This window comes from Drosophila rhopaloa, unplaced genomic scaffold (assembly GCF_018152115.1).
Source record: "Drosophila rhopaloa isolate 14029-0021.01 unplaced genomic scaffold, ASM1815211v1 contig_2, whole genome shotgun sequence".
Taxonomy (NCBI): domain Eukaryota; kingdom Metazoa; phylum Arthropoda; class Insecta; order Diptera; family Drosophilidae; genus Drosophila; species Drosophila rhopaloa.
This window is the reverse complement of record NW_025335083.1, coordinates 3,130,283-3,155,537: the sequence shown is the minus strand read 5'-3', so window position 1 is coordinate 3,155,537 and position 25,255 is coordinate 3,130,283. Positions and strand designations below refer to the sequence as shown.

The window sequence follows — 25,255 nt, the reverse complement described above, 5'->3', positions numbered from 1 at the left end:
CTTTGTAAAGCTAATAAAATAAGGGGAGAAGAAAATTTCATAAGCTACATTATTTGAGAAAAATGCATAGGTACTTTTACATTTGTTTTAGTTATAAACTAACTTTATCTGCGTGGGTCTTAAAAATGATAATGATAAAAAATGCTAATATCATCAGGCAAACACGTTTTCACTGATTCTGTTCCTTTGTGATATGTCCCTAAGAAGATCCTTCTTCATTTATGGCCATGTCTCATTGGTTATCTTCTGCTGGCATCGTGATGGCCTCATCATATTTTCCTTTGGCTTATTTTCACTGCAACATTTTTCAACACCACAATGCGCGGATCGTTTATCAAGCAGCCATGCAACCATGCATTCAGAAACGGGTTTGGCCCAAAGGATCATCAATGCTGTGTGGGGGAAAGAGACGGCCGAGAGGTGCGAATAAATTACGCACATCTGTCAACTTTTGAATTAGCCATTAAGGCGCAAAATGCGCCCCATTAATAACTGACACCGGAGGCTTGATTTGATTCGTGCCAGAGTGGCTGTAGCTGCCTGGGCAGGACCCACTGTACCGCTCATGTCCCCGCGCTATGTCAATGTCAGCGGCGGACAAAAGTGGACAGTCGGTAGCCGAGGAAGCGGCCATGCAGTTGCGCCTGCGCAGCGGCCTAATTGAAAGAAATTACTTTGAGTCGACCATGTCATTTGTCACCTTTTTGTGTTGCCTCGAAGTTCGTTTCCTTTGCCCTACCGACTTTTTTTTCCGCTTTGGCGGTGATCTTATGATTGAAATGAATACCACAGAAGCTTGTTTTGGGGGAGGCGTTGTAGGCGTTTTACATGCAAGCCACTAAGGACACAAAAGTTGGAGTGTTGGTGGGACATTAATAAAAAAAAGCCTCCTAACCAAATACAATGTTCTTCGATAAACTAATTTTAGGTTAAGTTTGTTTTAAGGGCAAGTAAGTAAACAAAACAGCAGACTCGCTATACTCGAGTGCCCCAACTTAAGATACCCGTTATTCAGCTAACTAATTGCAAAATAAATTAATTTCAGGAAGCGCCATCTGCCGAACTGCACTACAAACATTACAAGATGAGAGCGGGCAGCACACCCTCCCCCCGCTTACAGTTTTCTCGCTCTCTTCCGCTCTTTAAAATATATAAACCCCGTTTTCAAATATGCAATGACGTCATATTAAACAGTTAAAATGTTTTATAACTTATAAAGAAATGGTGCGATTCTGAACATTTTTGAAGTGTATAAGTGCTAGTTCTCACAAATTCCGCCCATTTAGCCTCTACGAGGTCTCTAAAGTGCCTTTTGATTTGTAGTCATTAAACTAAGCAAGGTAACATTTCTTTAATATTCATGCTAAATCCTAAAACCTAGCTCTTGCAGTTTCAGAGATCTCGACGTTCATCCACTCGGCTATTGATCCTGGTCAAGAATATTTATACTTTACAGTGAACAAAAATCTTTATGAGTCTTTAAGCAATACGGATATGAATACTTTAATTCCTGTCCACTAAACGATTCCACACATTAATCATCTATTTAATGTCTGATGAAACTATCAAGCCATCATCGTTCTCGTTTGACAAATCAAATGCCATCAAAGCTCAAAATCCGCAAAAACCTTAACCGGCAGTGGATGTTGATTTGAAGTGGTGATGACATAAACATCAGCGGCAACAATCAGGCGGCTCATTGTGGTCACTCGACACGGCCAGAATCGGATGCCAACGGTCAGCAGCCACAACGCAAATGGCTTAGATTTGCCTTCGGACCACAAATCGGCGGACAGGACACCTGACCAGACGGCCAGATGACCAGATGGGTGTCAACTGGTGGCGTTGAAGGATTCACGATGTGACAATGTACCACCGCCTGACATGCGGCCATAATGCGGCTCTCCAGCTAAACGGCATACAAACAAACATTACGAAAAAGAAAACTAAAACTGCTGGTGACAGCAACAAGGATAGAAACGACAACAACATGCGGCAATAAACTTGAAGTTGACAATTGTAAAAAGTCGGGGAACATGTGAGAGACGGCCTCGAAATGATACCTACCAGCAGTGATGGGAAGTAACTATTTGGTTTTATTTTCATGAATACTTAGACTCATTTTCAGTACCTTTGGCTCAGATCTTTTGGCAAGTACAATGTTTTAATAAGAAAGAAAAGGTAAATTATAAATAAATTGAACTTCAAAAACAGAGTAGTTATTTAATAATACCCCTTTTATGCCGTTTATGCCAAAAACGACATTACTCAGTAATTGTATTGATAATTGTAAAATTCTTAATGACAATTAATAAGGGGATCATATTATCATAATATACTATTTTTAATTCTTAGCTAAAAATGATTTTATTTCAAAATCCATTAACCCAATATTGGGATTATACATTTTCCCGAAAAAGCATGCCTAACATGGTATTAGGAATCTGACTCGTACTCTTTCTAAATAATATCATACTGAATAAGTATTCAATGGAAGGTACACATAAAGCTCAAAACATCTTAACGACCTGTACCTTTCCACCAACCTAGAAACATCACTGACAAACGGCGGCAACAACAACTGCAAGCATCAAAAAACAAGCAACAGCAAACGGCAATCATAAAATCAACAACTATGAAATTCATCACCGCTCGGTGGAAAGGCTCGCCTCGTTGACACTTCCGCCTCGCTTTGGAGTTTGGACGAGTGTATAAAGTCTGGACTGGATTTGGATCGGCCGGCAGTAGCAGCAACAGCAACAGCACGGCAGCAACACTCAACTCTAGACAGACGACACAGCAGCAGCATCATCATCACTCACGGACGAACCGGCAGCATAACGGTGACGGGTAAGTGAAATTAATTGCATTGTTTTTGGCCAATGAATTCCTAGTTGCCAGTTTTTGTTTTCGGCTTAAACGCCTTGACGCCTTTTTGCCAAAACACCAACAGCAGCAGCAACATCAACATCAGCAACCGAACAACAAGGCCAACAACATCGGGGGCAGAGGACATCATCACACAGCGGCCACAGCGCGCTCCCCTGTTCTGAAATCCATCTCCCCGATCCGATCCCCCTTCCGCTCCCCTGCCCCGTGACATTTTGCAGTTCATCACATGTGATTGCCGCAGTATGTTGCACAAAACATTCAATGGGCACAGTGCTCTAAAGGTACCAAAAATCCCTCACAGAACAACAAAATAAAAAGTTTATTAATTGCGACTTATTCTTTTTAAATTAATCTCAAAAAGAAGGCTAAGGTCGAATGTTACGACTGTCAAATACCCTTTAATCTGTTAGCCACTTGCAAATAAAAAAGGTTTATGCTGGCACTGCCGTCATTTCTTAATATTTTAATAATTGTTCGATTTGGAACATTTTTTGTGGGTGGATAGATGTTGACCTACTAAATATATACCGCTCAAAAACAATTTCCTTACCATACTTAAGTCGCCGGAGTAGGGGATTTCAAATTTCTCTTAAATAAGTCGTCTGTAACTTCTAATTTCAAATGCTATGCTAGAGTTCTGGTTGCAGTGTGCGGCAGTTAGTGTGTTTTTAGAGCTGTTCCTCCCGCCGCCAGTGGCTCATCGCTTTATCGCGCATAGACGCAACTCCGGCCTGGAGCGCCAGTTTCACTGCCACAACCATGGCCATGCCCGTTCCTACTCCCACTTCCATTCCCACTTCCATTCCCATTCCCAATCTAAATCCGAATCCGAGCCCCGGCTCCAGCTACCAACTCCCCCTCTTCGCAGGAGTCTGATGGAGGCTCTTGCTCCAGTTAGTTACCATCATCAACATGTTGACATGTCTATGACTATGACTGCATGCATATGTGTGTGTGCCGCTGACACACTGTTTGTGACAGTGTGTGTGTGTGTGGGCCGGGTGTGTGTTGTGAATGCGTTGCAATGCGCTAACCAAGCTCAACAGCGTTTATCACTCATGCTTATGGTCTTGTTTTTGCGGTGATATATCACACTTGACACTCATTCATTCAGTTTCGGAGTTTAGTGTTTTGGGCTCGTTATGTGCCACTCCCACCACCTAATTCCCACCGCCCTTCCCCTTCCCCTTGCCCTTGCCCACATTTGAAAATCATCACATTCTGAGGCAGCAATGCGAACATAAACTTTCTCCACCCCCCCACTCATCATTGTTTTTTGGCAATGGCAATTGCGTAGTTAACAGTCACACGACTATCGTTAGCATTGCACTCGAAAAACTATGGTGCCAGTTAGTAATAAAAGTAGGATAAATGAAATAGATTAGATACTTATGGATGGTCGAGTAATGCTAAAACTTGGTTAAAAGAAAAAGAATGTCGCACAAAAATTACAAACATTCGCCAAAAAACGAAAATCAACAGTTTCTTTATTCTGTTTTATAATATCAAGAGCTTAACTACTTATTGAAATTAAGAAATTAATTAGTTGTCTTTTAATTCAAAGCATAGTCTGATTACAATTCAAGAAAGTCATTGTCACCATTACCTTGATGTACAACTGCACCTCTCTTGTCCAAAACCACAACCTTTTCTTAACGGATTCGCAGGATCATCAGGATGCTGCTTATTCCATGTGCCCCTGTTAATTTGTTGGGCAATATACATATGGAGCCCAAAAGCGGGTTTCAGAAAACTCAACTTGAGAAGTGTAAGGGGAAGTAGCAAGCAGTTCATCTATCTGCATCACTCACATGCATTTTGGAACCCTGCTCGGGTTTTTTTTGTGAGTTATTTGTCTTGTTGTTGTTGCTCGGGTTGGCTCTGTTTGTTTTTAAATTGCTCCACAAATGTTTATGCAGATGAATTGTATTTTGAGTTGTGTTTTCGTCTGGCTTGATGCTGCTAGACAGTTAGAGAAGGAGAGATGAATCGGTCGAAGGGGATGGGCTTATCCGAAAAGGACTCTACTCCTTCATCATTTGATGAATGGTGGCACATGTTTGCTGAGCTTACCATAATGTTGCTGTTAGTTGTAAATTTGAGTCCCACCTAAAAATAATGTTTGTTAGATTTTTACGGCAGAAATATTAGTTCATGAATAAGTTCACTCTCCGTAAAATAAAACAATGAAGTTTTATTGGTTATGAATGAAGTTCACATTGGTTATTTTATTTTTATTTTGTTATTATAGATACATTATACATACAATTAAAAACTAAAACAAAATTTTGAACCAAATTAAAATTTTTTTTTTAATTATTCGACATTTTAAATTTTATTGTAAGAAACTCTTATAAAATCGCTGACTGTAAAAGTATACATTGTTGACGGCATTTACACATCGCACGTTCGCAGTAAAAATATATTAGACACGTTTTAAAGTAATTTTAAGACCCTTGTGTGTAATGTGGAATTTTAGACAAAATATTTAAAATTGTATCCCTGCATGTTGAAAAACATTTGAAGAGTGACAATTGCTTCTGTCATTGAAGCTTTTAAATAGTGTAGTTATTTCCTTCAAAATAACAAATTTCTTGTTCAAGCCAAAATAATTAAAATCCCTAGAAAAATATAGAAAAAACACCCGCGGCTGTGCAAAAATGTTCCGAAAATTTGCCAGCAACTCTGACAGGTACTTTGAACCCACAGCTCGTAAACAATTGCCAAAACCATAATTTGTTGTGTGCAAAAATTGTTAGATAGATTCCATTTAACTTTTGACTCCACCTCGATTGGGGGGACTGAGTGCCCAGGTAGCTGCCATTCAAACCAATTGAGTTTTGGCCTTACATTCAGCTGCAAATGTATCTGAGTGTTCAACGAAACGTATCTGTAATTGTGTCTAAATTTAAAGCGAATTCCATTTTTTTCATGGGCTTAAGGAGGGAGCATGTGGGATGGAGGAGGAACTGGCGCCTGCATTTTTATGGCATTCTGGCGACGTCGCTGTCGCTGTGGTCGTCGTCTGGACGCGTCCGTCACCCCGAAAAAAGGTGTCAGGAATTTTTTCAGCATTCTGCATTCTGCATTTTTTGACAGACGGACAGGAGATGTGTGGGGGTATGAAAATGATTCCGTGGAGTCGCGCGGAAGTTGCAACTTGTGATAAAAATCGTGTGTCAATTTGATTTGTGACGTTAACCGCTGCCTAAACAACAACAACAAAGCCACCGGTTTTTGCCGGCTTGAAAAATGTTTCTGTTGCAATAGAAAAACGGACGCGTTACATGACATTTGTGGCAGCGAATTGGCAGCTTCCACAGGCTGCCTGCTGGATGCAATTGCAGCAGCCTGACTGACAGCCAGCCATTTGCTGAGGGAAGGAGAAAGGTTTTTGAGCTGAATGTGATTGCCTTGTATAGTGGAGAATTAAACAAAAAGCCTTAGGGTTTAACGAAAGTCGGAATTTCTAAAAAATACTTTACTCTCCACCACCAAACAATGCAATTTAAAAGCAGCAGAATTTCAGGAAGCAAATGCATTCGGCTTATTACGACTACGAATTACAACAAAAAAATGCATTGGTCAGTGACCGATTCCTATGACGTTAAATTACCTATTCAATTCTTATGTAATACATTACGGAATGCGTTTAGGTAAGTGCTATCACCTTGTGTTCAACAATAAAAAAAAAAATAAAAAAATATCGAAAATTTCCAATCTATGTATACTAGTTAGTTAATTTTGTTTATAGTATAAAGGTTTTACTTTTCTTTAAATTTTAAGATTCCCATTTCTAAAAGAATTTATATTCTACAGCTTCAGTATGTAAAGACCTTCTACAGAAAATACCCAAAAGTATTTTACCATAAAATAGTTAGGCGTTTGTTTAATGAAAAAAAAAAAATGCTGGAAAATGGTGGAAAATGTTGTTCTTCTTTTTTAAGACTTCAAATAAATAGATGCAAAGTTACAAGCCTAAAAAAGTAATCTATGTACATTTACCAGCCCATTGAAAATCGTCAAAATTTGAAATCGAGAATGGGGGGGTCTTCTTAAACTAACTTAATGCGCGTTGGTCAATTTAAACTTGCCTGTTCTCATAAGAGGCATCCAATCGTTTTCGCGAAGCGGTTAAAGTGTTCATCCTCAAGGCAGCAGTTTTATCATTTAACTCAGTCGTGTTTGACTTATACATATATCAAATGAAAATTCTAAGTAATCCCTTTCTTGCCCTAAATCCAAGACGCCTAGACGAACGCCGTTCGCAGGGATGGCCGTACTTGCGCCGAACCACATCGCACATAGCCCAGTTTCCCGGGGTCTCCAATGTGCAGGAGCAGGATGATAGCCAGAACCGGCTTTCTGCCCGCCACAAATCCATCATTCACATCGTCAAGATGGGCATTCTGTTGCTCCTGTGGTTTATCTGCACATGCATTGTGTTCGCATTTGCCGCCGAGAAGAGTCCGCGGAGCACGATGGTGACCGTGATGCCCAACGAAACTGCTTTCAGGAAGGTGGAGCTGCCCAGCAATGGAATCAAGATCACCCTGCTTGGACCCGTGGATTGGATTCACATGAGGTTTCCGGATGAGCATGAGCAAGTGTATGGGGCGGGCTTGCGGGTGGAGTGGCGCAGCTCCGACTTAAATGAGACATATCGCCGGACGGACATGTGGAATATTGCCATGGAGAGCGATGACACGAAGTACGACGAAGTGTCGAAGAACTTCAGGATTCCACGGGCAGGCGGGGAAGATGCGCAGGCGGTGGTCTCCCTGGAGAGTAGGTGTGATCACCCGGTGTCCCTGCACATGGTGCTGGATACAGGCCCTCTCATCACGGGCATGGGCGTCGTTTACGCCGGCATCCTGATCCTCGGGCTCTATATGCTGATCATTTTCGACGTCATAGATCACACCTTTGCCGCTCTGATCACCGCAACCACCGCCATTGCGATTCTCGCTGTTCTGGACCATCGGCCCAACTTGCATACGATTGTGTCCTTCGTTAACTTCGAGCCCCTGATGCTGCTCTTCGGGCTGATGACCATTGTGGACATCATGGCCACCACTGGCGTCTTCGATTACCTGGTCGTTGGCACCTATAGACTGGCCAGGGGTCGTTCTTGGCCCCTGATATGTTTCCTGTGCATGCTGACGGCCATTCTGTCCGCCCTCCTGAACAGCGACATCATGGCTGTGGCACTCACCCCGATAACCATTCGACTGTGCGAGGAGATGTCCCTGCGCACCACCTACGTGCTGGTCATAGTGGCCATATTCGCGGATATGGGTGGCGCCCTAACTCCCTTGGGAAATCCGCCAAACGCGATCGTAACCACCAATCCGGCGGTGATGGCAGAAGGAGTTGACTTCGTTAACTTTTTCGTACACATGCTGCCGGGAGTGCTGGTCGCCATGATCGTGGTCTTCGGAATAGTGTACGTCACCCACAGAAAGAGCATCTTTGTGGTGGACCAACATCAGCAGGATCTGATGGAGGAGCGGGTCAGGGCGAAGGAGGCGCCCTCCCAGACAACCCTGGAACGCATAGCTCGGCTGAAGGAAAGGCAGCCAGGTAGGTATTGGTTCAAGCCCGTGGATAACTATGCGGAAACGCTGGCCGCCTTGGAGGCGAGTAGCCGGATCCGGGACAGGCCGCTGCTGATCAAGTGCTGCATCGCCCTGACCTTCGCCCTGCTCTGCGTGGTCCTGCACTCGATACCCGGTGTGGCGGCCGGGGCCTCCCTGGGTTGGGTCACCCTGCTGGCCGCCTTCCTGCTGATCATCCTGGAAAACAAGCACGACCTGCACGCCATCCTCGGCATAATCCAGTGGACCAGCCTGCTCTACATCGCCGCGCTCTTTGTCTTGTCGGAGGCTGTGGATCAGCTGGGATTCTTCGAATGGCTCGGGGACAGGACGGTGGTATTCCTGGCGAGCCTGGAGCCGCAGCATCAGACGGCGGTGACCACCATGACGCTGCTCTGGTCGACCGCCCTACTCACGATCCTGATTGACAACGCGGCCGTTACCATATTTATGCTGAAGTTCAGCTTCCAGATGGCCAGCAAGGACGACATTCCACTGCCCCCCATGTTCTGGGCCCTCACGTTCGGTGCCTGTTTCGGGGGAAACGGATCCCTGTTCGCCTCCGTTTCCAACGAGATAATCGTCTTGATCGCCCTTCAGCACGGCTACAAGATTTCCTTCTGTCACTTCTTCATAATCGGGTTTCCACTGATGCTGGTCACCATGGTTATCGGTTCCGTTTACCTTCTAATTGCGCACTCGGCCTTAAGTTGGAATTAACACTGTAAACGCAAATTTCGAAATTTAAACAGAAGGATTAAAGTCTCCCACGATTTGTATACAGTCAGAAAACTTTCCTGCGAATAAAGAATGCGAACAATTCAATTGAAAGAGTAGTTTGTATTACAATTAAGACTCTTTATTATTTAAAAGCTTGAAAATTATTTCAATTTTTATTGTGATTATTCCTTTTCCCACGTAACTAGTAGTCTGCAAAAATGAATATTGCCAAAATTCTTTTATGTCATTATGACATTTCTAGTCCACGAAAAACAAAAACGCATTCAAAAGCACACAACGTGTCCAAGTTTTGATGGCTGACAGCAATTGGTGCTGCATTTTGGCCACAATTGTCAGGTGTCGCGATATTCGACCGCCTGTCAATCCAATTTCAGTCAGATATACATATTCTATTGATTTAAGACAGCCTGAAAGGCGACAGGCACCCAAGTGCATGGAACAAAAATTAACTATTTTCATCTGACTGCAAAAATGCAAAAATTATATTATGTGTTACTAGCCCCACACAAATCACTGTATTTTTTATATCCTTCATTATTTTGTCTTTGACAAAACTGGTTGTCAATGGTAGCTCGAAAAAACTTTTTTTTAAACAACTTTATCGATTTGGTTGTTTTTTTCCGCATAATTTTTTATTTATTGACCAAAAGGTATTGTTCTACTCTTTAGATGTTGATGCTAAGACTTTCCAAAGTCTATTGGTTAAGAAAAATAGAGAGGTAAAGTAAAAAATTGTAATTAAGAAATCAGTTAAAAGACACTTTATACTAGTGTGCCGTATTGATGTATTTAAAGCTATAACTTTAGGGCCACAAGATGTTTTTTGTGCAGGTTTTTATACCCGTTACTCGTAGAGTAAAAGGGTATATTGTATTCGTGCAAAAGTATGTAACAGCTAGAAGGAAGCGTTTCCGACCCTATAAAGTATATATATTCTTGATCAGGGTCACTAGCCGAGTCGATATAGCCATGTCCGTCTGTCTGTCTGTCCGTCTGTCTGTCCGTATGAACGCTGAGATCTCGGAAACTATAAAAGCTAGAAGATTGGCATTTTGCATGCAGATTCTAGGAGTTCCTACGCAGCGCAAGTTTGTTTCAAAAAGGTGCCACGCCCCCTTTAACGCCCACAATCGCTTATATACGATTTTAAAAATTTAAATATTTCGGAAAAGTAAAAATGCAGTTTTATTGTGTTTATCAATACCTATCGAAATGTAGAAGAAATTTTTCAAATCGGACCATTTGTTAAAAAGTTATGCGTGATCAAAGTTTCTATCTCCATCTCCCTCGCACTCCCTTTACCTGAGTAACGGGTATCTGATAGTCGGGGCACCCGACTATAGCGTTCTCTCTTGTTTTTATTAAGAACACTCAACGATTATTCTTTTTATAAACATATAAATATCATATAGCTCTCATACGAACAATCGGAAAAAACAATTCAAAAAAATTATAACTTTGTTGTTTTTTCTTGTTTTGTTTTTTGGGATTTGGTAATATTTAAATATAATGGAATTACGGTTTTATTTAAATTCAAATCGGACAACCAATACAATATAGCTGCCATAGAAGCGATGGCAAAATGCAGCTCAAAATCGACATAGCTTCTTTGTTTTTAGTAATATAGACATAGAAATCGAAATGTAGTCGATTTGTAATAACTGCAAGGGTTTTTAAACTTCGGCGTGCCAAAGTTTGCTTCTTTTCTTGTTGTAACTAAGGCTATACAATTTTTGAACTTCCTTAACTTTCTCTGTTATAAACTTCGAATGTTATTAAGCTATAACACAGGCAACGATTGACCATTACTGTTAGTTTAAGTGAGCCAAAAACTATACAACATTAATCTGTTGAGGAAAAAGCTGTAATAAAGAGAAAAACATTTTCAGGTTCATACCGACATATTTTCAAATAAAAGATTTAAAAAAAAAAATTTAAATGATATAATAATTGAATAATTTATAAGGTCCTATATCCATAAAACATTTTTTTTAGCCTTAGCACCAATTTTACCTCAAAGTGCACATCCTAACCTTTAAAATTCTTTTTTAGTTTTTAAATACAATTATTCGTTCCTGAGATATGACCATTTAAAGAATGTCACTTTAATATTTTTATTGAACCCCTTAACGCCCAAACTAAAATAAGAATAGTTATTTACAGAAACTTTATAGTTCTTTAAATTCTATTATCGAATATATAGCTTGTTGAAATATGCCAAAAACGTCCATTTTCACACTTTTAGGTTAGAATATCTGAAAAATATCTGTGTCGGTGCTGGAACTATTTTGGGACCGCATTTGGATTCAGCGCGAAAAATTGCATAAGAAAAAGTGGGTCCAGTTTTTGGGTCCGGGATTTTTTAAAATTTTGTTAGCCTGTGTTATCTTTGATAGAGCTGCTTAATAAAATATAAATAATTGCAGGATCTTAAAATAACAATTTGATTTCTTTTTTGCATAACGATTTAGCAAAAACCCTTGTTTTTTAAATAACTTTTAAAGTGGAATGTCATTCGACGCGAATTTTCAACACAAACACTTTGCCCTACTGGCCCCAACAGCTCTAATTGCGAAATTTTAATTTTCCACTTTCACCGTTGCTTCTCCTAATCCAATGGATTTTTTTTTAGTATTGTTATGTAATCCTCTCCGATACAGCGAAACCTTTCCGATCCGACCATCACATCAGATTTAGAATTCTGCGACTATATGTAAATAGTAGTCGCCTTCGTCACTACTTGTACTGCCGTCCACAGTGATGTGGTTTTTGTAATGATAAATAAAGTGGCTAGACTTCAATGCTAGTTATTTGATCTCAGATTCTTGTACACTTTAGTCACTTACCAACCCATTTTTTCCTGTTTTGCTGAGAATAAATAAAAACTGTTAAGACTTTTGTCTCCCACTGTATTTTTCTGTGACAAGTTTGAAACGCTGAAGACGAAACACAAAACTAATAAAGATGCGTAATGGCTATCTGCGCACAAATATTGGAAAATAATTACGACAGGGTATGCGTTAAGGAACTGAAAATTGGGGGCAAAGAGATCGAAAAGAAATCAGACACGTATCTAATGTGAGCTTTAAGTCGTCCATCCAATTCTTGAACATTTTCCTGAAGCACAAATCTGCATCCCCCATCCACAGTGAGTTTCGCTATCCTTTTGCGGTGTGCATGCAACAATTGTTCCCTGGGTCACGCATGCCAGAGAGAGATGGCCATATGAAGGGGGCGGTGATGGGGAGGCAACAATAACTTTTTAGGAAAAAAGCAGCGCAAAAATTAATGCTCCTGAAGTGCTTTAACAATTCTCTCTTTCTCTTTCTCTGTCTCACCCTCCCGCACACTGCTTCATTTTCAATTTCAATAAATAACCTTGATTTAAGCGGCAGCGCCGTCGACGTCAGCAGCGCAGTCGCCATTTGACCAGCTGCAATACAAACACAAATGCCACCCCTCCCCCACTCACACACACATAGACCAGACCGGCCCCCTGCCCCCACACAAACACCTGTCACACACTGCTCTCTCTCTCTCGCCTGCCAATCTGCAATCCTTGCTCTCAGTGCAGTGTGAAGAGAGAGGACAGGGAGAGCGCAGGCGTCGGTGAGAGAAAAAAGAGAGGGAACTGACTCTCTCGCAGACTCTCATATCATATATCAATTTAATGGGGAAACGTCGGCAGTCCCTCTCCCGCTCTCGCACAACTCATTTTGATAGCTCTCTGCCCGCTCTCTGCTTTCTCGCTGCTTTCTCTCTGCTTTCTCTCTGCCGCTGCTCGCTGTCAGCTCTCAACGATTCAATTGTCAAAAAGATGTTTTAGTCGACGACTGAACTGAACGCAATCATGTCGCACTTTCTCATTTTGCTGGGGTTTTTGCCAGCCTTCTGAACGGTGGGTGGTGCAGCAGTAACGGTACATCGCTCGACCACCGAAATATTGCAAGTCCAGAAAACAGTTAACCAAAAAACGAAAGACCGAAAGTTCTACGCGTCGAAATAAATAAACATAAATCTTGTGGCAAGCCGTCAATAAATCATCAAATTAATAGCCCCACCAACGAACGCACACACACAGCTGTACTGTGTTCTAAAGGAAAAGAGGAAGCAGAAGGAAGTGAAATTGGCGGCAGTTTGACCGCAACAACAATAACAAACAACAAATACGCCTGCAACACACAACCGCACGCACACACACACCCACACACACGCACGCGTTCGTCATCAGCCGTGGTCCTCCGCCTCCCCCCAAATCGTCCCCTTCTCCCACGAACCATTGTGACATTTGATTTATTTGACGTGTGTGTTTTTGATAGAAGCTCAACACGAAACTGACACACATACAGAACCTCAAGAATTTATTTAGTGAACGAAAATAAAATCACAGTTTTTTTCGCGCATGTTCGAAGTGAAGTGTGACAACAGAAGGGAACCAGAAATATACAAAAAACAAAAAACCAGCCCCGAAACAAATCCATCGCTATCAATGAGCAGACGGAATTAATTGCCAAACAGCCAAAGTAATCTAACCTTCGGAGACTTCGTGCCCCAAAATAATCTCAACAAAATGATGCTTCACGAGGCTGTCATGCTGGAAATCTATCGCCAGGCGTTGAGTGCAAGGTGAGCGGTTCCCCCGATTTTTCCTTTTTTATTATTATTATTTTACGTTTTGCAAGGAGTATTCTGAGTTGTGAAATGTCGAGTGAACAGTGGATGCAGAATGAAATTTTCTTTGGTTTGAATCTTTTACAAACGTACAATTTTCCGTGTGCAAATCGAATTAATCGTCCAACCCCAAATACCTATTTCAGTTGGAAAATAAATAATGAAAGTGTACTAGTTAGTATAATTAAAATTTTTACAATAATTTCCAAAAATAGGAGGAGATTTAATGCTTGTTTGAAGAAATCTGTAACAAAGGCAGAGTCAATTGAAAGAATGCTAGCTAGTGTCGAATTGGACTTTTGAAACAATTTCTTATAAGCCGAACACTAATTTATTATGAAATTTGTTTTAAAATTGACAAGAGCTCTGCGATAAGAATACTTCACTGTAAACACAAAATTTATATTAAAACAAAGCAACAAAAACAGCCATAAGAAAAATTAGTTCGTTTGCATAAGAATATTTTATTCTTACTAAAATTTAAATGTTAATAGATTTAGACTATGACTTATACTGTTACTGTGTTATCGTATTTTTGAATTATAGCTACTTGATTATAACTACATAATTAAAAAGTTTACAATTTAAATACGATGGATTTTCTTGATTTTATGCAATGTAGCAAATGCTCGTCATATGTTTTTGGAATAGCTTTTTAAGCACCTCAAGAAATGTGCTGAATACATTTTGGTTTCTTCAAACACCTTTCTTAAAGAAAACTTTGGTTCGAATTTTGACTTACTGTTCTGAAATCAAGAAAAGATCTAGGCTTTGGGCCTCTGAGCCTTTGTTAATTTTTAATTAGTCATTTTATATCATTATATATTTTAAAATCGTGATTGCTTCGATTCTATCATATATGACCCTACTCTGCATATTGGAATGTTTTGCATATCTGCATTTAAATGGAATTGTAATTAAATGTATGTTGGGTATCTCTTTGCTCACCGTGTTTTTAGATTGTCCTCACATTACTATTTAGTTAGTCGCTTATTCTTAATCCCCCCTTTCACTTCTTTCAATTCCAGTGAGTTGGCCAGCCCGCGATGCCAATCCCGGGAGTCAAACACCTCAGCTGGAGCGGGAACAGGCTCTGGCGACGTGCGATGTCCATCTAATGAGTCGCACTGCTCGGCCAACGATCGTCTGACTCCGGCTGCTACGCCCACGCCCACGGCCACGCCCCTCTCGCCCCACTCCGTGGGTCTTCCCCTGACGGCGACACTTCCACCTGCAGCTGCAGCCGCTCTGCTGCCTCCCCAATCCGCCGCCATGGCCGCTTACCTGGCCGCCGCTCAGCAGAATCACCTGCTGCTGACGAATCCGCTGGCGGCAGCAGCTTCCCTGGTCCAGCAGGCGACGCAGCAGGCGGCGGAGGAGGGCGAGTCGCCGGCCCTGGACTTCAGCAGAAAGCGTCCCACGAGTGACGGCGAGGAGGAGGAGGAAGAGGAACAGCAGCAGGAGCAGGAGCATGGGCTGGACCAAGAGCCCGATCAGGATGTCCAGGGCGAAACGGGACCTCTGGACCTCTCCGTGAGCACGAGGAAGCGGCAGGGACAGGACTCGCCGCCCGCCAGGAAGATTCCAAGGAGTATATGCACAGACTACAAGTCACCTCTGCCACCTGGCAGTTGGATACCCCCATCAATCCCTACTTGGCGGCCGTGGCGGCAAAAACAGGAGGACTGGGCAGCTCCAAAATGGCTCCCAGCGAAGCCAGCAAGGCGCTGGAGAAGATGAGCGAGATGAGTCGCCGGGAGACACCGCCACCGTCTTCGAGGAGCTCTTCAGGCATACCAGCCTCCATGGGATCAGGAGTGTCGGGAGGCGGAGCCTCCGGAGGAGGAGGCCGGCACAGTGCCTGGCAGTCCCACTGGCTGAACAAGGGGGCCGACGCGGCGAAGGACGTGTTCAAGTGCGTGTGGTGCAAGCAGAGCTTCTCGACGCTGGCCAGCCTGACCACCCACATGAAGGAGACCCAGCATTGCGGCGTGCAGATACCCTCGCCCTCGTCCGCTGGAGGAGCAGGTGCCACCACCGCCCCTCCCCCTTCCAGGCTGCCCACTTCCGCCTCCAACTCCGCCTGCTCCAGCAGCAGCAGCTCCACGTCGAGCTCCTCGAACTCCTCGAAGTCGGAGTTGAACATGCTGATCAAGGAGACAATGCCGCTGCCCAGGAAACTGGTGCGAGGTCAGGACGTTTGGCTCGGCAAGGGCGCGGAGCAAACCCGCCAGATACTCAAGTGCATGTGGTGCGGCCAGAGCTTCCGGTCTCTTGCCGAGATGACCAGTCACATGCAGGAGACGCAGCACTACACGAACATCATCTCGCAGGAGCAGATCATTTCCTGGAAGTCGGGCGACGAGCGGGAAAGGCCCTCTAACGGCGGAGCACCGCCCGCATCCACGGCTCCCCCTCCTCCTGCCACGTCTGGGGGGCCAGCTCCGTCTGTCAGTGCCGTGCTCACCTGCAAGGTCTGCGACCAGGCCTTCGGCACCCTCAAGGAGTTGAGCAGCCACATGGCCCAGCAATCGCACTACAAGGAGTCGCCGACCTCGTCCGCCTCTCCACCAGCTCCCGGTGCTGGGAACACCAAGAGGGGCAGGCAAACCCGCAACGAGAAGCGCAAGAAGTCGCTGCCGGTGAGGAAGCTCCTGGAACTCGAGCGTTCCGGCTCGAACTCCAGCCTGGACTCGGCCCTCAAGCCGCTGAGGGACTTTGCCGCCGCCACCAAAATTACCTGCGAGAAGTGCGGCAGTAAGATAGAAACCGCTCTGTTTGTCGAGCACATTAGGAAGTGCTTGGGCGAGAGCATACCGATTCCGCCCAGGCGGTCCAACCAGGGAGTGGAGCGGCTGCCAAGTCCCAGCTCGGGATTGGGCGGCGAGAAGCCCCCTTCGGTCCTCAATGCCCTGGAGCAACTCATCGAGAAGAGCTTCGAATCGAGGGCAGGAAGAGCCATGACTCCTGGCGGCTACTCCGAGTCCGGAACTCCGCTGGGGGCCAGCATCCTGAAGCGCCTGGGAATCGACGACAGCAGCGATTACACGAAACCTCTGATGGACGCCCAGGCGATGCACCTGCTGCGATCCTCCTACGCCTCCAGGGATCGCAGTGCCAGCGAGTCGAGTTCGGCCAGCAGAGTGGATTCAGCCTACACCCCGGACAGACAGCAGGCCACGCCCCGCAGGACACCGGATACCCCTGCCCCGCCCCCACCACCACCGCCCACCATTAAGGCGGAGCCGCCGGAGGCGGATCCTTCGCTGGGTGGCGAGCGCGAGGACTGCAGTCCCCGGCAGCAGATCCACGTGAAGAAGGAGTTCAGCATGGAGGCGAGTCGGGAGAGTCCTCGGTCGGCCAGCGAATCTCCTGCGCCGCAGACCGCAGGATCGGCACCGGATAATGGCAGCTTACTGGCCCTGAACTCCATGTTCGATCAGCTGAGTGGAGTGGAGAACAACAACAACAACAACAATAACTCGGGTAAGTAAAAATAATGCGAAGGAGTGATTAAGTTGGTGGAGAATGAAACACAAGTTACAGGAAGAAGAGGTACTTTTTTGAAGAAATTATTTAGTTTTTTATAAACTGTTCTAAAAATATAATTCTTCAACAAGAAAGATAAGCTTTATAAAAAGAAATAAAAGTATTTAAATCGTTCAACTACTTTTCAGATTCCATATTTATTTTTATTAGTTCACTAATAATATACTAATTGAAGTAATATGTTTTCCAATTAGGCAAGTTTTATGAAAACTACGAAGTTAAGCTTAAATGTGAAATGTACAGACGAATTTAAAATTAAAGTTATCTAAAGCTGAGTTATCGACTTAATTTTATGGTCTCAATTGCCAATTAACTAGTTTCGGTAGCATTCATTTTAAAAAACATTAAGCTATGCAAATTTGATGGGAAAATTATTTCGAAAGCCACAAATCTGCAATATTATTTGCCGAATATTTTTTACATTTTATGGAAATAAGATTAAAACATTATTTTTATCTTTTTACACTTGTTCTTACCTTACACTCACTACTTACTTGAGTTAAAAGTTTCATATCTTCACTGACCATTCATTCTCCAAATGCTGGCAATAAAATATTAATGTTCGCTATTGATCCTTTTTGCAGGACACTGCTACAACAGCAATACGGCGAGCAACCTTTCCGTCAAGAAACCAAAGGCCCATCCCCTGGCTGCGCTGCAGAAGCTGTGTGAAACCACGGATCCACCTGCACAGAACCCTCGCAGCGGCTCCTCCGCCGGACCCACATCCTCATCCGCATCCGCGAACGGAAGCGACCTGGTGGCCTTTAGCTGGGCCTGCAACGAGGCGGTCCTGAGTGCCAGTAGCGGTGGCTCCGGCGGCGACCCGACCATCATCAAGTGCTCCTTCTGTGATACGCCATTCGGATCGAAGGGCGCCTACCGCCACCACCTGTCCAAGGTGCACTTTGTGAAGGACGCGGGCGAGGAGTCGCCCCGGCTCAAGTCCCCGGCTGGCCAGAGCCCCAAGTCGTTGCCCATGGCCTCGCCCAAGAGGTCGGCCTCCCGGAGTCCGGCGACGGGATCGCAGCAGCCCCCTCCGTCGCCCACCATCAATCCCTACGACGAGAGTCCGCAGTCCAAGTTCCTCAAATACACGGAGCTGGCCAAGCAGTTGTCCTCCAAGAATGCCTAAGGATCTCCGGCAGGTGCGGTAATAGTTGACTGGGAGTGGGAGTTGGGGATCGGACTGGAGCATCAAGAACTAAGCGAGAAGTTGGGTATCTTATACAAATAGTAATGCAGTGAAAACTCTATTGGCGAACAGATTCGTAAAAAAGGTAAACAATAGTCAAGAAAGACAGACATGTAATATGGTCTAAGTATGATCTCAGTATTAGTTACGAAACTTACAGAATCTACATAAAAAGGTTTTTTCAATTGAAATATAAATATGATTTGAGCATCGGATTAGTATGTTTTCCTATTTTTTTATTAGACAGAAGTTTTAAAAACCATACTTTATTTAAAATCTTCAAACACAAGGAAAAATTCAAAAATACATTTTAGAATCAACCGAAAAGTGATCTGTTCGCTAGGAGAGGTTTTCGCTTGCAAACATTAAAACTGATTTCAAAAAATTGATTATTGTAATTCCCAACTCCAAGACGAGATTCCGAAAGCTCTCTTCTCTGCATTGATTTCTGATCTGCGCTCTCCTCTCCCGACTTCGCGCTCTCGCAAATCTCTTGCAGACGCTCCCTCTCTCGAGCGCTGCACACCCACACACTTAAAGGGATTTCCCCTACTTTTGCTGAATTTGCCAAGGAATTTCCCCAGTCTCGCCGCTCTCCACTTTGGGTTTCCCCTCTCTCGTGACGTCATGGCGATGCTGGCCCGCTTTTTATTGTTTCCCAATCGGACAGTCGCAGTCGGACGTGCGAGTGAGAGGGGGCTAGCTGGAAATTCAATTACCACCACTTTGACGAACTGCTGTCCATCAAGGCGCGTTGGACAGAGACGGCCATAGTAACGGAGTGACGAAAGGCGACGACACGAGTTCGTCAAACTCGGTCTGGATGGGGGCGAGAGAGACAGAAACAGCGGGTGGGTGGGCAGAGAACGAGAGCGGGAGCGAGATAGTGAGTGAGTGGCAGATTTGAGTGGCAAATTGGATTTCGAGTGCGAATCGGAATAGAATGCACTCATTGCAAACGAGTCAAACGTTATTTATTTATTATGCGGCAGTTCCTGGTCAAAAAGAAAATATAAAAAAGCGTGCCAAAAAATTCGAAATACTAAAATCTAATAAGCTAAACTAAAACAATTAAATCAGTACACCTAAGCAATTACAAAACAAACGCAACGCAGTATACGTAAAAACTTAAACACTTACAAAGTTAACCTCATTTTATGGTTGAAGGAAACTTTTAACGATGCATATAGCCCTCATACGAAATAATGCATTCAGTATATGTAAATATTTAGCCAATAGCACTTTCCTTCCATACGTCTAAAGATTATCAATATTTACATAAAGGTATAGAAAGTCGAAATCAAAATGTAGTCACAGCAACGCATGTATACGAAAACAATTTTAAAAATTATATATACACTTTGAACTATATGTACACCCATGTATACCAACAACTCCAATCTCAACAATAACTAAGAATCTTGAATATCTAACCTAAGATTTAAACCTAAGAGGAGGAGGAACTTTGCAGAATGTAAAACATTTCATTATTATCAACAGCAATCATTATCGACGTCATCTCTCGTCGCGAATAATTTATATCTATGATATATGGCAACTATGTATACGACTTGTATTTGAGTTTTTGTGATATTATTTTTAAAACGAATCCGTTCGCTTCCTTTTCGCCACGCCCCCAAATCCTATATATATCCTGTAACACCCCCACCCTTCCCCCTAGATCTTAAGTGTATGTTATATTAACGCAATAAAGGCGCAGCATTCAAAATACAATAACATGATTTTCTCTCTAATTGAAAACTTTGATTCCAAATTAGTGGGCAATTCTCAATTCTAAAGTAATTTCACCAGGTAATAATGGCAGATGAGGATTTTAAAAAATGTTGTATGTTTCCGATTTAAACAGGTTTTGTGATTCTCTTATTTTATTATGTTTTTTTGGTCGCTGGGTCATTTGATTTATTAATTTCTAAAGACGATTACCATTACCTTACCTTGAATAAAAAAGGGGCCTTTGAAAACTTTTAAAAGTTTTGGATTTATTTTTGTATTTTTAAAAGATTATATACTACATTAAATGACTTGGGATTGAAATTGAACAAAAAAATAAATTAATTCATCTTATGTTATCCATCATAAATAAATTGCTAGTTTAATCAAGTTACAAATAACATTTACGGTTTACGATCTGGGTAAGTATTAATAAACATTTTGTTTCTTTTTATTTCGTAAGGTTTTTCAGATTTGCAAAGGAAAACTTAGGGTAAACGGAGATGTACATCAAAATATTTGCCAAACACAGAGAAAAACATAACAATACATAATTTATATTGTCTTCTTATTTTTCACATGAAAATTATTATATATCAAAATCACATCAAAACAAGCTTTTCATTTCAATAAGAAAGGACACGTTGGTATGATTTGCATACCAAATGTTAGTTCGAAAAGTCTCTTAGAAGAATGGATTGGCTGAATATCTTCAATTTGTGAGTATTTAAGATTTATAAAGGTACTTTGGCATATTAAGGTATATTATTGTTTATCGAACATGCTGCAATCTTTAACAAGTCGATCAATAAAAATCTGATACAAATTAATATCAGCTGGATATGGAAAAATATAATCCTGTTATTAAAAATATAATTGTGACAAATGTGATTTGTGTAGCATATCAATATCTGATATAAGGAAATATTTATGTTCATGCCTCAAAGAGGATAATTTTTTTATGAAAAAATAGCCGATCTATGACAAGTTGGTTTTTTTCTTTGTGTATAGTAAATTAACTATAGTTAGGTTGATGAAAATATTTAAAAATATTTTTTGGCAATTTTATTGCCAGTAGAATCTGCGTTCAAAGTTGTAGACCTTTATCGCTCTAAATTAAAATTTGATTTTTAAAAAAATTGAAAAAGTCAGTAATAAAAGCGAAATCAACAAGTTGAAAACTAAAATAATTTTTGCATGTTCTTCATAGCTTAGATATGCCATCTCCCAGTGGTGGCTCAATTAGCTAATCATGTTGTATTTTAGCCAGCCTTGGGCAGTGGCCTAATCTGCAATTAGCCGGGCTTTTCAATTGCTCCCCAATTGGCCAAATTTTGGGCCCGGCCTAAAGCTCAGTTAATTGTGGAACGATGGTGCCGGAAAACATGGCATATCAAATTGTAAACTAATATTTGCTAATAAACACGCAGAGTTAATTAAACCTGAATTATGGGCACATGGCTGTGTTAACTCCGTGGGGTGGTGTTTTGGGGGGAAGGGGGGAGAGGGGAAAAGGACGATGCAGGAACAGGAACATGCGCGAATGTGAACGCGATTCGCTGATTTATGGGCAACAAAGGATTAAGACAACGACATCCAGATACCGATGGCAACTTCATACGTATACGCATATCCATATCCCTATCCCCGTCTCTTTCTGCGCGCCTATCTGCCTCTCTTTCGGGCGACGTTGATGACGATCCGACGCCAACAAAAATCTCCTCGAAAACTTCAATTGCCAAAGGATTCATTTTCACTTAAAATTTATGATGTGTGCGCGTTGTGGGCGGGCTCTAACATACACAGGAAAAAAATCATATAATTTATTTAATTATATTTTTTTTGGGTTTCATTATCTGTTGCTTTGAATCTTACATATCTAAAAGGTTATTACTAAAGTTAAACACTAATTAAACTACGTTTTTAACAATATACTGAGTTTTTACTTATTTAATATGTTTTTGTCTGAACTTAGTTTCACAACGTTAAACGTATTATTTTATTTTCTTGTCTTAAGCAAGATTTAGTTTCCATTCCTTTGGAACTTTGAATGTATCAAAAACGATAAGCTAATTTTTTTCTGTGTAGAATGTACATATATGATGTGCCCCGGGGGTGTGGGAGGTTGGGGGACATGTGCTGGGTGTCACATTTGTGTTAAGAGATAATTTTTGGAAAATGTTCCAAACAACTTTTCTGGCCCGCCTCAGTTTTCAGTTCGGCTTCATTGATGGCTTCTTTTTTGGGGGGGGTGGCGCGGTTTTTCTTGCCTCCGAAAGTTGCGCACGGGACACCTTTGGGCTGACCTCCCACCCCCGAAAACCCATTGCCCCGCCCCTTGCCGCTGCTCCGCTTAATGAGATACAAACACATAAATTCTGAAAAGTGTCATGCATCGCACATAACGGTTTACTTTTTTGCTCTTTGATAAGCCAACAAAACTGCCGACACTGACACTGTCTCTATGTCTATGTGGGTGGGCGAAGGGGGTGGGCGAAGGGGGAGGGTGAAAGTGGGTGGCATGTGCGAGCGCCCGAAATGTGTGGGCAAAGTTAACTCCTGAGTCCTGAGGCAACAGACAAGGAACTCATATTCATATGGACAAAATGTCAAGATCACAAGACAGTGGCAAATATGAAATGAAATTAAAAATACGGATGGTTAGGAAGTGAAAAGAGGCTCACAGTAAAAGCGATTTATTTATTTTATTTCATTTTCTTATTTTATATTCACCGTCACTTATTTAAATTCGAAAATATTTATTTTAAAGTCCCATTTAGTCTGGTAGAAAATGCAAATGTAATCCAATAAAGTAAATAATTTCTTGAAATAACGTAAGGTATCATATTTAAAATCGGTCCTTTTCAACCAATTTTTAATTTATTTTCTTATTTTATATTTATTGCCACTTATTTGAATTCAAAAATATTTATTTTAAAGTCCGATTTAGTCTGGTAGAAAATGGCAAATGTAATCCAATAATGTAAATAATTTCTTGAAATAACGTAAGTAATCATATCTAAAATCGGTCCTTATCAACTAATTTTTAATTTTTAATTTATTTTCTTATTTTATATTTACTGCCACTTATTTTAATTCACAAATATTTGTTTTAAAGTCCTATTTAGTTTGGCAAATGTAATCCAAAAAGGTAAACAATTTCTAAAAATAGCATAAGTGATCATATTTAAAATCATATATTATCAACTAATTTGTAATGCACAAATAGACTGTCATTTACATAGCCACTTGTTTAAATGTGTCCTCGCGTACTGTAGCCTTTTGCAACGTGTGGCTACGATGTCAATCCGTGTGATAATCCCACCCCACGCCCAGATCCACATCCACCCGCCAAAGGACGAACCCCACTAAATGAGCTTGCGAAAATCTCGGTTCTCGGTGCCAGTGTGTGTGTGTGTGTGTGCGACTCCTGGGTGTTTGTGTGCTCATCAGTGAGCCATACGCTTGCCATATATCCTGTGGCATGCATAAAGAAAAGTGTAATAAAATTTGATTTATTGTAGACAAGATTCGAGTCGGATATGTTTTCCCTCCCCCTTCCCTTCCCTCCCACTACCCACCATCGCCCGTGTGAGTGTGTGTATATAAGCGAGGCTGTTTGTGTGCATTTCGCATGCCCATTCGCTGCTGCTTCCACGCCTGCGTCTCGCTTACAAGGCAGTGTCTTCCGCCCGCCGCCGCCCCTTTTTTCGGGGCACACATATCCTGGCGAATGAAGCGTCGGAATCCAACACCCACCCACCCACACACACAACGCCACCCGCCCCAAGGCGACTCATGCATCACTCGTCTAGATATCATTCATCTCGTTTGCTGCCGTTTACCTCGGCACATTACCCACACCCCATCCACACCCACACCCACTTCCACCACCCACACCCTCACCCACTTCCACCACCCACACAATCGCATTCACATTTTCTGACACTTTTGCTAAACTTTTGCACTGCAGGCGCTCGTCCTGCGTCCTCTGGCAGTCTCATTAGTCCTTGCGGGCTTCTGGCTTCTGTTGCCGGCTTCTTCATCGCCATCATCGTCGCACTCGCATCCATTTCTGGATCTGGAATCTGGATCTGGCTTTCTGGTGGTGGGTGGGCGTTCCTCGCCGCTGTCTGCCAAGAAAAACTGAAAAATCTTCGGATTTGAGGGACAGGGAAAGTCTGCTTCTGTAATTGCCATTTTGTAATTATTTCACTTGAGAATGGGTTGATGATTTCCTGCATAACGCCAAGAGGATCTACGGTGGTTGTGATATTGAATAAAAAAAGACATTTTTTAGGGAGTATACAAATTTATAATGAAACCAGGATGCAGTTTAAGGTTCCTTTGCTACAGCTAAGTTACTTTATTTAAAAAATTCAAGTTGTTAAAAATAAGTATTCTTCTTATTCATTAAGAAAAAAATTATATATATTTTATAATAGCTTTTCATCTATTGGCACAGAACAGACATTTTTAAGGAGTTTTTGTTTTAAAAATAGTAGTACGCATAGTTTAGCTACCGTAGATTACTGTTAATTAATCATTTTTTAATTATTTTATGTAATTTGTCTTTTTTAATGGTCTTTTAAGATTTCATTGAATAAAGATGGACAAAGTGAGCAAACAATACATCACGAATACGCACAGTTGGTCAAGTATTAAACATATTGAAATATTTACAAACATTTTGAAAACGTTTAGCTCGTTTTATTTTATAGGTGTGTCCTCCCGGATGCGTGGTAGTGTGTATTTGAGAACTTTTGCATTATGGTTGGTGGAGACATAAATCAAAATACCATTACGCCCGAAAGGTCCGCCCATATCAGGAGACAACCCATGCCGTGATTTATTAGAAAAACTGCAAGGGAAAACCCCA

General features: G+C 42.1%; 2 protein-coding genes across 2 annotated transcripts; both read left to right on the top strand.

Moving 5' to 3' along the window:
* The first annotated feature begins 7,083 nt into the window (after positions 1 to 7,083).
* LOC108047264 (P protein) lies at positions 7,084 to 9,314 on the top strand. The gene has a single exon (XM_017127373.1). The coding sequence runs from the start codon at positions 7,098 to 7,100 to the stop codon at positions 9,207 to 9,209; it is 2,112 nt and encodes a 703-aa protein (XP_016982862.1). The 5' UTR covers positions 7,084 to 7,097; the 3' UTR covers positions 9,210 to 9,314.
* Positions 9,315 to 13,069: 3,755 nt separating this feature from the next.
* Positions 13,070 to 20,356, top strand: LOC108047292 (protein tiptop). Its single transcript, XM_017127406.2, is given in 4 exon segments — positions 13,070 to 13,856; positions 14,930 to 15,543; positions 15,546 to 17,387; positions 18,035 to 20,356. Coding segments are annotated over 4 exon segments (3,063 nt in total). The 5' UTR covers positions 13,070 to 13,800; the 3' UTR covers positions 18,586 to 20,356.
* The last annotated feature ends 4,899 nt before the right edge of the window (positions 20,357 to 25,255 follow it).

What these genes read in the sequence shown, in the direction of transcription:
- LOC108047264 (XM_017127373.1), top strand. Translation starts at nt 7,098, where the DNA reads ATGAAAATTCTAAGTAATCCCTTTCTTGCCCTAAATCCAAGACGCCTA.